Source organism: Sinocyclocheilus grahami, unplaced genomic scaffold (genome assembly GCF_001515645.1).
Source record: "Sinocyclocheilus grahami isolate Dianchi unplaced genomic scaffold, SAMN03320097.WGS_v1.1 scaffold126.1, whole genome shotgun sequence".
Classification (NCBI taxonomy): domain Eukaryota; kingdom Metazoa; phylum Chordata; class Actinopteri; order Cypriniformes; family Cyprinidae; genus Sinocyclocheilus; species Sinocyclocheilus grahami.
Genome location: NW_015505305.1, coordinates 209,447 through 223,196, shown reverse-complemented (window position 1 = coordinate 223,196; position 13,750 = coordinate 209,447). Strand labels below are relative to the sequence as shown.

The following is a 13,750-nucleotide window of genomic DNA, read 5'->3' as shown; positions in this document are numbered from 1 at the left end:
AAATAGATATGAAATAATATATATATATATAGAATTTATAAATATGTATATATATATATATATATATATATATATATATATATATACACATTTATAAATTCAATATATATATATATTATTTCATTTCCATTTAGTTTGTTGAAGTATTAAAATAACTCAAATTAAATCAAACTAAACCCTTAATAAATACCTATAAAGACATAATAAATTCAGACATAATTTAACTAAAATTAAAATAAATAACTAATACAAATCAAATGACAGTAGTTTCAGTAATCCTAAAAAATAGCATTGCCAAACACACAGGCTTAAAAACAACAACTTATTGACACATAGTAAGAATTGGTTATAAAAACTGAAACAGAAGCGAAACAAGTAATAGGCAAGAGGAGAAATAAAAAGTGATACTTTTCTTAATATATATGTATGTATATAAATATAATTTATTTATTATTCAAAGTATTTTAAATTATTCAACCCCCTTGACCTGCAAGACATTCTGCTGCTATGAACAAAATTTTATGAAAACAAGTAAACCATTGTAGAAAGTTTATTAATACACATTCTGAGGACAAACAGTTCTAATCAAAAAATCTAAGTGGTCAATCAAAAATCAAAAGCCTTTTCTGTAGTCTTTAGTGTCACATGATGTTTCAGAAATTACTTTTGATCAATTGAATACATTCTTGCTAAATAAAAGTAATATTATTTCATGCAACTAAAAATCGTACTGACCCCAAACTAGTACATTTCCTTTACATTTTTTTAATTCATTTATTTATATAGATTTAATTTAAAGGGGTCATATAATGTTGCTAAAAAGAACATTATTTTGTGTATTTGGTGTAATGAAATGTGTTTATGCGGTTTAAGGTTAAAAAAACTTTAAAATTATTTTCCACATATTGTACATTATTGTTTCTCTATGCCCCGCCTTTCTGAAACGCATCGATTTTTACAAAGCTCATCTGTCTGAAAAGCGATGTGTGCTCTGATTGGCCAGCTATCCAGTGCATTGTGATTGGCCGAATACCTCAAGCGTGTGACGGAAATGTTATGCCCCTTACCATACTGTGATGGAGCGACGAGACAAAAACATTAAAAAAAACATTATAAACGAGGCATTTGTAGCATCCAGTGGGGACATAATTACGGATTATAATGACTTATACTGTCTTTTTACGCGTTGCGTTGCATCGCGCCACATAAACATAAAACTATGTCTGCATTTGTGATCGGAGAAATGACAAACAACAAGCGCTACTCTACACTGCTCAAAACTCGCTTTTGAATCGTCAGCGGCAAATCCTTTATATATGAAAGCGTACTTACAGTCTGTGAGTCAGAACAGCCGGCATTGTAGTCTACTCTACCAGGATCAGGAAACAGTCCTCCATAAAATATGCTGCACACATCTGAATATTTGTGTTGAACTGTTCTGGAACAGTGTTGTAAATACAACTTAACCACTGATTTCTAGTTGTGTCCTCTTTTGGAAGGCTAAACAAAGTTTCGCTTTCACAACGAAACACACAGCGTCACAAACAGCGGGCTAGAGTGAGAGGAGGCCGTAGGGCTAGAGTGAGGAACGGCCGGCGGACTTGAGAACGGCGCGGCTGGCGGATTCGACGAAGGAGCGGCCGGTGGGCTTGCGGCAACCACATGTGATGACCCCGGGCTGGACTCCGCTTCATCCACGGTGAAAGCCGATCCAGGGATCCACAGCGCGAAGTTGATGTATTTCCTCAGCGACCAGCACGGATCAGCTCTAGGCATGACGAAGCAGATATCGTCCTCTTTTGGAAGGCCAAACAAAGTAGTTTCATTTTCACAACGAAACACACAGCGGTGGCAACAACAATACTACAGCGAGAATGAAAGTAATGCCTTCTTTCTTTGTGTGAACATTTGGGCGGTGTTATGCAAATCTTCCCACACAGTGACGTAGACATGTGGGGGCGTGTTTAAATGAGGCGTTTTAGGAGGGCATGGACAAGTCTTAACTTTTATAAAGAATATCTTTGGATTTGAGACTTTAGTCTTTGCAACTTTAGGGATCTTATCTATAATAAATCTATAATAGCTTGTAACACTCCAAAGAGAAAGGAAAATTTTAAATTGCATCATATGACCCCTTTAATGTTCAGCATCATTATAATGTGAAATTGAACATTTTGGAGTGGGACTATTCTGTGTTTTTCTCAAAGTGTCCTGCTCTACTGCCCAGTTTAGCTCATAGGCCGCTTTCTTATCTAAGCTGGAAGACTGAAATATCAGATCTCACCAATGAGCTCGGGCAGCCGGCTCGGAGGAATAGCAATTACATGTCAGATGCCCTCGGCTAAAGATGCCTTGCAAAAAATACAGTGGTAAACAGCATTTTATGTGACCAGACTGCTTTGGTAAAGAGTGTTGACAAAGTAATCATTTTGCCCCTAGTTTGTCATCTTTGGGTAATTGTAGATCTTCACAGGGTGATGTGTGACTCTTTTTAGCTCTCGCTGTTTGTATTGTTCTGGTTTGTTTATTTGTTGCATGCGGGCGCTTGGCTGGCTTCCTGCAGCATTAACATGGGGACGGAACTCACAAGCTGCGTGGGAAGGAGGGCAGTGTGGCTGCCAGACTTCCTGCCCTGAACCAACGCTACGACATGTGCAATATGCAGGGAAATGACTGGGAGAGGAGAGTAGGAGGACGAGAATGAGAGACAGGAAAAAAAGCTGCAGATTTCCCCCTGACACTTTCAGCCCACTCCTTTGGGTTACCATGGTCAGTACGGCTGTTCTGAGAGAAGCATGGAGCTGTCCATTGATTTTTGGGATGCTTTTCATGTCTCTTGAGCATTGAATTTATTGTACTACATGAACGTAAACAAGAATCATCATTAATATACTACATGGAATCAAAATAGATTCTGGTTGATTCTTATTGTGTATTTAATCAGTGCATACTATTTTATTATAAAAGCTCTTTGCAGGGATTATTTGATTGATTGATTGATTTAATATCCCGTGTCACTGAGAAGTAGGCTACATAACATACAGCAGTAAAATGAGTTGGAAAAATTAACCTTCATGTTCAGATAGATAGATAGATAGATAGATAGATAGATAGATATGGTTTGTTCATTTGCTTGTTTTTCTTTCTTTCTGTCTTTCTTTCTGCCTGCCTTCCTTCCTTCCTCCCTCCCTCCCTCCCTCCCTCTATCCTTAAGAAGTGCATAACATTGCATAAGTAAAATGGTTTAGAAAAATAACCTTTGTTCATTCATTCATTCATTCATTCACTAAGATGAATGAACATTACCTAAATATAATGGTTTGGAAAAACACATTTTAAGTTTATTTATTTATTTATTCATTCATTCATTCATTCATTTATTTTTCTTATGTTCATGTTTCAGAAATGCTTTACATAAGAAATGCTTTGCATTACAGAAGTAAAATGCAAAAATAACCTTTTTATTTTTATTTATTTTTTGATTGTGTACATTCAAAGTGGCTTCCCTAAAATGTCTTTGTATCTTTGATAAAGTCAGTTGCATTATTGGATTGCTTGACACCCCAGGTTGGAAATGTTAATGTTGACTCTACCAAAGCTTACACCATGATATAGTTGTAGCTTTGTAAAGCGTCTTCTTGATGGATATGTAATGTCACAGGTGGGTGTTGAGTCATTGTCCTGGTGGAGTGTCAATAATAAAGGTAGGCAGAGCATCATATTGACCTGTCATATTGAGAATATATGATATTTTGTTTTTTCCCTTGCCTCGCAGGACAGAAAGGACAATAAACCAACTTTACTTAACTCCAGAAGACATATACCAGAAGCCTTGTCTCTCACATAAGCCCGCCGCCCATGTTCCAGCGTTTTCTAGCTTTTTTCCAGCCAGGTTGGGCCTTCAGACAGAGGATGGATAACAACTCCAAGGCTCAATCAGTTCCTATTCACTGGCCTTTTTTTTTTTTTTTTTTCCCCCCCCCCCCCCCCTTGCCTCGCAGGAGAGAAATGACAATAAACCAATTTTACTTAACTCAAGAAGACATATACCAGTAGCCTTGTCTTTCACATAGGCCCGCGGCACATGTTCTAGCGTTTTCTAGCTTTTTCCAGCCAGGTTAGACCATCAGACAGAGGATGGATAGCAACTCCAAGGCTCAATCAGTTCCTATTCACTGGCCTGCCAAACTGATCTCGGGTTCAGGCTGGAGCAACAGAGGCTTGTTTGCCAGTAAAAGTGCCAAGCGCTGATGAGACAGAGGCACAGAGACAGTTACAACCTGGCAACCTTATTTTTGCCAGGGTGACGATGGGGCTGTCTGCACCTTCTGTCAAAATTTTCCAGCTCCTCTCCCTGTTTCTCAGTCTCATTTTCACCATTTCTATCTCTCCATGTGTGACTTTCTCTTTTGAGTCTCTCTTTTTTGTGCCTGTCATGCTATAAAACCACATTAGTTTATGAAGTTTATCTTTGTTTAACTAATCAGTCTTGATTGTCTTGGCATCCTTGTCTTTTTGGAATCATCCTTAAAGTTTTCATTATTTTTCCCGCTCTCATATATAGGCTACCCCATTAAAACTGAAATTACGAGATTGATGAGTGTGTTTTAAATAAATGGTCTCCGTTCTCTCTGGCTTTTCCTGAACATGGTTGGAGTTATTTGGGTGGGAGGGCTGATGTATGTTGTCAGTCTGCATTCATAATGAGGCATCAAGCAGCTTGTTAGATGCAATCAGTAGCTACGGCCCATGAACCTCATTCGATCTGCTGTCATGTAGCATGTTGCTTCATCTGAGACCCCTGATAAGAGAGAGGGTGGGAGATGATCATTTTTATAAGGCTCGTTCACTGCTTCCATTTACAGAGAAAGAACATTGTTGCTGAATAAAGACTGTTTAGACTCTCTAATACTAAAAAATAAAGATTTAGCTTTGAAACAAAAGAGAGCGTTCTTGCCCAACATTTTTTTTTTTTCAATATGCTGTCACTCGAATTCAAGCTCTGTTCCAAAACCTAGCCTCACTTCCTACTCTCTACAAAGGCAGCTACCTTTTAAGGTATCTTAAATGCAATGACAGCTTATAAATGACTGATTTGGAACACTTTTTAAAGGCAGTGACTCCATTTGTCACACAAATAGCACTCCGCATGGGAGTTAAAATTGATTCCAGTGGAGTTTGATATTAGCATGTTGATAAGCTAACAGCGTGGCACTCTAATAAGCATGTAAATGCATAGCACTCAAAAATATTGAGATGAAAGACTTAAACAAAAACTAGAAATGTTGTCTTGGTACACTAACTAGAAATGTTGTCTTTGAGCTACAAAATATATTAAACTGCAATAAAATGATTCGCTATATAGATTTGTAACATTAGTCTTGAATATTTAAAAAAACAAATTATTATTTAAAATAATGTATAAAAAACAAAAATATTAAAACCTTAACCAAAATTAATATATATATATTCGTTTTCATTTTAATTAATTAACTAATCCAAAATGTTGTAAACATGCTAAAATAACACAATGGCAGCTGATAAAAATCCTTCATACTTATGATCAATTAATTAAGTGTGATAAACTATCACACAGATAGACTTTTAGACATTTTAGACACACAAAGCAAGCATTTAGTCTATGCAGGTATGGTAATGATCAGCCTAACCTAGCGCTAGTTATCTCTGCACATTCAAATGAGATAAGAGAAAATATTTTAACATAACATTTATATTTTAAGTATACCTACAAAAACTGTGTGCCTATTTGTGTAGCTAAATGAATGATTATTATTATATCAGATCGCTTTAAAGAAGCCACACCAGGCCTGTAAGTGTTTCAATAGATCATTTGTATCTTTTATCCTTGTGTTTACACTCAGAAATGACCTTTTAGAGTGAGGTCTAATTGGATAAAGTACATTTTAGTGCTTAATGTACGAGAAGAGAGAACTGTTTGTAGAATAAGGTCGACACAGGGCAATCCACTTCAGAGGCCCTCAGAGATATTTAACTGCACCATTATCTCATATTGTACCCAGGGTTTAGAAGATGGTAGCATTACCTTTACCAGGGCAAACCACAGTGAATGAAATGAGCTGTATCATTGAAAAATGCGACAACACATTACCCAGCAGCACACATTTGTTTGCATGAAAAAAAATCTGCTGAGCCAAGATGGAGAAGGTGGTGTCAAAAACAGCTAGACATCAGGCAGTAGGAGAAACTTCAGCTCAAAAGTATACAGTACTTGTGCTAAAGCAATAGTTAATTTAGAAATGAATCATTTGCTCAGCCTAATTTCATCCCAAACCCTTATAAATTTGTTTTGCTGACACAAAAGGAGAAATATTGAATCACTGTTTTACATAAAAATACAGTGAATGGAGGCTGGAGCTTTTAGGCTTCTAAAAAGACTCAAAATTACCATAAAATATCTTAAAAGTAGTTCATATAATTTGTGTGCAATATTCAAAGTCATATGATGGCTTAATAATAGCAAAATCCTCAACTTCATTCATTTGTAATGATTGAAACCGATCAAATGCATCGAGTTAAATTCAAGAACCAGATCAGTCTGATTCTCTTACAAATCATTTTGATTTTAGAAATGGGATCAAATGATGCACTGCAAAAGATTGATTCGTTCTTGAATCAGATGTTTCTACAGTGGTTCTCTCAAAAGGTTCTCTCAAGAGAGGTGGATGTCAAGGACTGTTCCTCACACAAAGCTGTCATACAAGTTTAGAAGACTTTTATGATCATTTTATATAACTTTTTTGGAGCTTGATAGTCTCATTCATTGTCATTATTATGGCAACCCATTATCATATCATATTTAAATCATACTGTATATCATAAAGACATAAATCACTTTTGAAATGGACTGTTTCTTGAATTTAATATGTCTTGTGTTAAAATAATATAATTATAAATTATTTTTAATTGAAAAATAAATAATGTTTTAAAATGAAGATAAGTATAACAATAAAATAAAAATAGGAGGGGGAAAAAACATTTGCCAGTTGCTTTTCATTATCCATTTTTCAATCAAGTTATTAATAAAAATAACACTGGACAGTTCACTTGTAGAGACCACCAATCAACTTTCGGCTCTATTTGAAGACCCACCCCCTCTCCCATGTGCCAAACATAGACTGTATAAAAACAGGTGCCAAAGTAGATGTACGGTCATTAGACCGAAAGACATAAAATTTCTTCATTAAAATGGGAACTTTGATTTGTATTTGTAGATGTAGAGTGGTATGACGGTGAGTAAATGATACCAGAATTATAGTTAATGGGAGAATTAGACTTTAAATACAGATATTTTGTTGCTTATAACCTTTTCTGGTACAGAACATCCCTCTGGTGACATTTAGTTGCTTATTTATCTTTTTTACCCAGGCTTCCATCAGGGAACGTTTGACTTTAATACTTGTGGATGAAGACTAAGGCAATTCATTCTGCAGACTAAGCCAATCTTCCTGAAGAGAGCTGGCAGGAAGTGAAGCGCCAGTCAGTTTGGTCTTCCAATCAGCACAAAAGTTGTTGCAGATATTCCTTCACCATAGACCTTAGTCAGGGTAGCACAATATTTAATTTTAATTTTTTGACCGGAATAAAAATGAGGCTGTGAGTGATTGAAGTACAGTGTGTTCAATGGATGTGTACTGCAGTTTAACAACATGCCAATAGTTCAGCTAACAAAACTTTTTTGTTTTTTGAGTTTTGTAATTGATGTGATCTAGTTACTTTATACAGTATGTGCCATTGTAAATATTATAAGTCTATGTTTTGATTTGCATACAGTTCACTATGGCATCTGGCCTAACTACAGTCTTGTCCCAGCTAACAGAGAACATTCTCAAAACTTTGGAAAGAACATTCTGGAAAGGTTCTTTCAAAGTTACGAACAAACATTCTTCTAGTTAACTTTAACTTTTTGTTCATTCAAAGTTATATGGTCTTTAATGATGTTCTTAAAACATTAGCACAAAAACATTTTACTTTATTTGTGGAATGTTTTTCTGAAACATTTCAGTTGTTATTTTGGGTTGTCTAACGTTTTTTAAAAGCTTCTACTTACTAGTTTCAGACATTAACATAATGTTTGCTAAGTTATACAATGGAATGTTCCCTTAAAGTTTTCTCTAACATTCAAATAACCAAGAAAAAAACTTTTTTTTTGGTCGACTTATTATTTCAACTTAATGGAAACATTAACAATGTTAGCACATTATTGTAAGCCTGGATTATACATTTGCCTCGCAGATCTGAGTGTTGTAGCACCTACAAGACATTTCATCACGTTGCATTGGTCAAGTGGTTGCTTATGCCTGAACTTCTGACTTACTTCCACAAGTCATTTATTCCCGTGAGTGCATTGAAGAGGCTTTGGGGTGAATTATGTGAGCATGTGTGAAGGGAAGAGTGGAGGAAGGTAAACAATATGGAAATGGTGGTTTAAGGAGGCATAATCTGATTTCCAGAACGTCAGGCGGAGGCACGCTGTCGTGTCAGATGAGGCTAGTCATCTTTATTAACAAGGGAACAAAGTTGGCCGGCTCGGCCGCAGCCACCACTGAGCGTGACAAAATTTCCAGAGATTGTCCTACACAACCATTTATCTTGATCTGAGTCCAGCTAATGCCTAGCTCAGTTATTATTTGGAATCTCTTTCTAATCAATACAGATTCTTTATAGGTTGTATCAATCATGTGTTTGTACATCCTGACATTTGCTCATTTGCTACTGTAAATAGGCCGTGGGGGTTTATGAGATAACTGAGGCATTAGACGTGACTGAAAATGTCTGACTAGCTGCTTTTTTTTGGAGGATTTCACTGTTATAAATCTAAAATGTGTTGATTGCTTGTTTTATTTAGATCCAAAGAGGTCAGTGAGGTGTAAACTCTCAATGTTCATAAACCCTCAAACCTGGTTGACTCATGATCAAAAGAATGTATATTTATACTTTTTAAGGGATAGTTTGCCCAAAAAGAAAAATTCTGAAATTCTGTCATTTACTGACTCTCATGTCATTCCAAAACTGACTTTTATTCTGAGAGACATAAAAGAAGATATTTTTAAGATTATTGCTAATAGTTTCAGTTCTCATTGACTTTCATTGTATGGAGAGAAAAGGAGCAAAGAAAAAATTAACCAAATCTGTTTGGTTACCAACATTCTTCAAAATATCTTCTTTTGCATTATGAATAAAAATAGAAAGTCATACAGGTTTGGAACAATATGAGGATGAGTAAATGATGACAGAATTTATATATTTTTTAATTCAAATAGAAATTTTGCTAAAAATGTACTCACTCTCATGCCACCCAATATGTATTTGAGTTTGTTTCTTCATCAGAACAGATTAGAAGAAGTTCAGCATCACATCACTTGCTCACCAGTGGAGCAGTGAATGGGTGCCGTCAGAATGAGGGTCCAAAATAGCTGATAAAAACATCACAATAATCCACAAGTAATCCACACCAAACACCAATCCATCAATTTACTTGTCTTATGAAGTGAAAAGCTACGTGTTTGCAAGAAACAAATCCATCATTAAGGCATTTTATCTTTAAACCATAATTTCTGGCCAAAATGTGAGTTCATTATAACACTTCCTTCAGTGAAAAGGTTCACCCCGCTGTCCTCTCACATCACAATCCACCGACATATTTGTTTAGAACTGTGGACACTTTTCGCTTGTAAAAGGTGCTTGATCTGTACATATTTCACATCTGATTCAGACGAAACAAGCAATATTACGGATAGAGGACTTGGAAGTAATGGGTTGAAGTTAAAAACATCTTAATGGTGGATTTGTTTATTACAAAGCAGCTTTTCACTTAACATGACATTAATTAATATACTTTAGTTGTGTGGATAACTTGTGAATTATTTTGTTGTTTTTATTAGTGGTTTGAACTCTCATTCTGACGGCACCAATTCACTGCAGAGGATCCATTAGTGGGTAGATTATGTAATACTAAATTTATCCAAATCTGTTCAGATGCAGTAACCAATTAATCCACATCTTGGATAGCCTGAATGTAAGTACAATTTCAGCAAATTTTCAAGTTTGGGTGAACTATTCCTTTAAGTAATTATCAAGCATGTAATGTGTTAAAAGAGTAACACATAATAAAACATTAAATGCGAGGTTTTTACGCCATCGGTTGAGTTCGAGAACCAGATGAATCTTATTTGTGAATGACTCATTCTGTTTTAGGATCATTACACATGTTTTCTTGCATTCTCTCAAATATCATTCAGTGGGCACAGCAAGTCTGAACCCTGATGATCCTGTGTTGAAGTCTAATGATGAAGAGTTGCTAATAAATGTGTTTTGTCCTTTCCAGAAGTCATGCCAGTCCCAGAACAGCCTGCCGAAGCAGAGAATGCCACCATGCTCAGTCCAGCACTGAATGCTTCTAATGATGATGGATCTGAGACAGAGACCACCTCTGCCATTCTGGCCTCTGTGAAAGAGCAGGTAGGACTTTTAATGTCCACTGTCCCACTTCATTCATATCTTAGGCACACAGCCAAAACGTTTTTAGTGGAAAGGTTGAATTCTTTGCAGTTCTGTCCATGATTTATCAGGAGACAGCATTTATCTGTACACATTTGTCAAATTAACTCTAGTGCTGGACCTTTTCTGTGCACTTTCTGGGAGACAAAGATTAAAAGGGGAATGATACAGTGGGTATAGAAAAGAATCACCCCCCTTTAAAATAATCACATTTTGTTGCTTTGCAGTCTGAAATGAAGACGGACACAGTTTTTGTTTTATCCAGCTGTAATTACTCAGTGCAACTTATAGCATCCAAGTGAAAGATATAACACCAACATAAAAAAAACAGAATCACTGAGTTGGAAAAAGGATCACCCTCCTCCTAAAAAATGACTTGTAAAATCAGGTATAGTTTATCACCTAATGGCTCACAAAGCCATTTGACTTTCAACTGTGATCAGCTGTGCTCAATTTGATTAGAGAAGTGGAAGGTAGTATTTGGTACAACACACACCCTCCCTGGATCAGGACGTCACTCCAAACTGGATGAAAGAGTCAGGAGGAAACTGAGGCTAACAAGAGGCCTACAGTAACTCTGAAGCAGTTGCAGGAATTTATGACACATCCAAGTGAAAGATATAACACCAACATAAAAAAAACAGAATCACTGAGTTGGAAAAAGGATCACCCTCCTCCTAAAAAATGACTTGTAAAATCAGGTATAGTTTATCACCTAATGGCTCACAAAGCCATTTGACTTTCAACTGTGATCAGCTGTGCTCAATTTGATTAGAGAAGTGGAAGGTAGTATTTGGTACAACACACACCCTCCCTGGATCAGGACGTCACTCCAAACTGGATGAAAGAGTCAGGAGGAAACTGAGGCTAACAAGAGGCCTACAGTAACTCTGAAGCAGTTGCAGGAATTTATGACAAAGAGTGGTCATTGTGTGCATGTGACAACAATATCACAAATTCTGACTAAATGCAGCTGGATAAAACAAAAACTGTGTTCGTCTTCATTTCAGACTGCAAAGCAACAAAATGTGATTATTTTAAAGGGGTGATTCTTTTCAAAACCCACTGTAGATGCAAGAAAGGCCATTTTGTACGACACTGAGTGCTTGTCAAAAAGCAAATGGGTGGAATTAACTATAAAGCTATCCACAGATGCATACTAGAATTTAACAGGATGTAATCATATGAATGCAAAGGCTCAAAGTACATTTTTACCTGATATCTTTTCCCCCCTCACAATTCTTGGCTTTAACAACCTTATATGTACAACAGTTTTTTTTAAGGCTCTTAAGCTCACCAAGGCTTGCTCAAAAACACAGTAAAACAGTAATATTATGAAATATTATTACAATTTAAAATAACTGTTTTCCAATTTTAATATATTTTAAAATGTTATTTATTCCTGTGATGGCAAAGTTTAATTTTCAGTAGTCATTACTCCATTCTTCAGTGTCACATGATCCTTCAGAAATCATTCCTATATGCTGATTTAGTGCTCAAAAACATTATTATCAATGTTGAAAACAGTTGTGCTGCTTAATATTTTTGTAGAAACTGTGATACTTTTCAGATTCTGTGATGAAGAATATAATAATAATAATAATAATAATAATAAAAACTCTTGAATAGAAATCTTTTATAACATTATAAATGTCTTTACTGTCAATTTTAAACAAATTAATGTGTCCTTGCTGTATAAACAAATCTTTCTGACCTCGACAGTAGTATGTCTGATAAATTCAAAATAATAAAACAATATATATACTTTATATATAAAATAAAATTTTTCATATTCTAATTTCGAGAGGCCAGAGGGCTATTGAGTTAAAGCTCAGGTGTGACATTATTGCACCATTTAAAGATCAGGGGCTAAAAGGTGGATAGAAAACCTGAAATATTTAAAAGGACATTACAGTAGGGGTGAGAAAGTAAGCTGGAGGAAAATGACTGTGTGTGAAGATGAATGTTTGGTTGGTTGAGGAAATGTTCCTGAGGACAAATTCCAGAGCCACCGGAATGAATGCAAATTGAGAGACGGAGGGGGAAATCAGGAAAATGCCATAAAGTCAGAGCCTGCGGAACTGTTACACCTTGGGAATCTGTCTTGGTAATGATTTGATTGACACTACAGTATGCAACATATAATAGCGTGTAATTTGTATTTGATTACATTCTTTATGTTTGCCAAATCCCAGCTCAGCAGTAAAAGGCCACCTGTGTTTTACTCGATGATGGATTTAGTTCAGGCAACCATTCCTGTCCCGCCTGGAAGACTGTGCAGGTGGCACTCCGGCCCAATCCATCACAAAAATTAGCCATTACTTTTATTCATACACAATGGGTTATTGCTGAGTTGTGCGTCATACAGACAGCTGGCTCATCACAGCCTCAAAAAGTTGATGGCTTCATGTACTGCTTTAATAAAAGCTACATTAAAATCCGAGATGCTGATGCAGCGTTTCACTGAGCAGAACTGAGCAACTGTACAACACAGTGCTGGGGTTTCATGGTAGATTTGATTAATAAACCTGTGTGTGTTTATGAGACACTGTGAGGAGGCTATGTAAATAAATGCTAGTAATGTTTGGAGACTCTCATCCCTCTCTCTAAAGCACCATCTAGCTCCAAATTGCACCTTTTACACTTGTAAAACATCCTCACGCAATTTATAGGTATCGGTCTTCATTTCTTAATGTGGGGTAGTGCTAATTTAAAGTTAGGAGTAATTAAAGTAAGGAGTATTTAACATATATATATACAGTAGGTACAGAAAGTATTCAGACCCCTTAAATTTTTCACTCTTTGCTATATTGCAGCCATTTGCTAAAATCATTTAAGTTCATTTTTTTCCTCATTAATGTACACACAGCACCCCATATTGACAGAAAAACACAGAATTGTTGACATTTTTGCAGATTTATTAAAAAAGAAAAACTGAAATATCACATGGTCCTAAGTATTCAGACCCTTTGCTGTGACACTCATATATTTAACTCAGGTGCTGTCCATTTCTTCTGATCATCCTTGAGATGGTTCTACACCTTCATTTGAGTCCAGCTGTGTTTGATTATACTGATTGGACTTGATTAGGAAAGCCACACACCTGTCTATATAAGACCTTACAGCTCACAGTGCATGTCAGAGCAAATTAGAATCATGAGGTCAAAGGAACTGCCTGAAGAGCTCAGAGACAGAATTGTGGCAAAGCACA

General features: G+C 36.1%; 1 protein-coding gene across 1 annotated transcript in view; it reads left to right on the top strand.

The window, feature by feature from the left end:
- Positions 1-13,750, top strand: part of LOC107590286 (catenin delta-2-like) — a gene marked incomplete at its 3' end in the record, with an annotated part of 211,179 nt that overhangs the window by 17,542 nt on the left and 179,887 nt on the right. Inside the window, exon 2 of the mRNA XM_016278997.1 lies at positions 10,367-10,500. Coding sequence (XP_016134483.1) covers positions 10,372-10,500 — 129 coding nt within the window. The remainder of the gene's footprint in view (positions 1-10,366; positions 10,501-13,750) is intronic.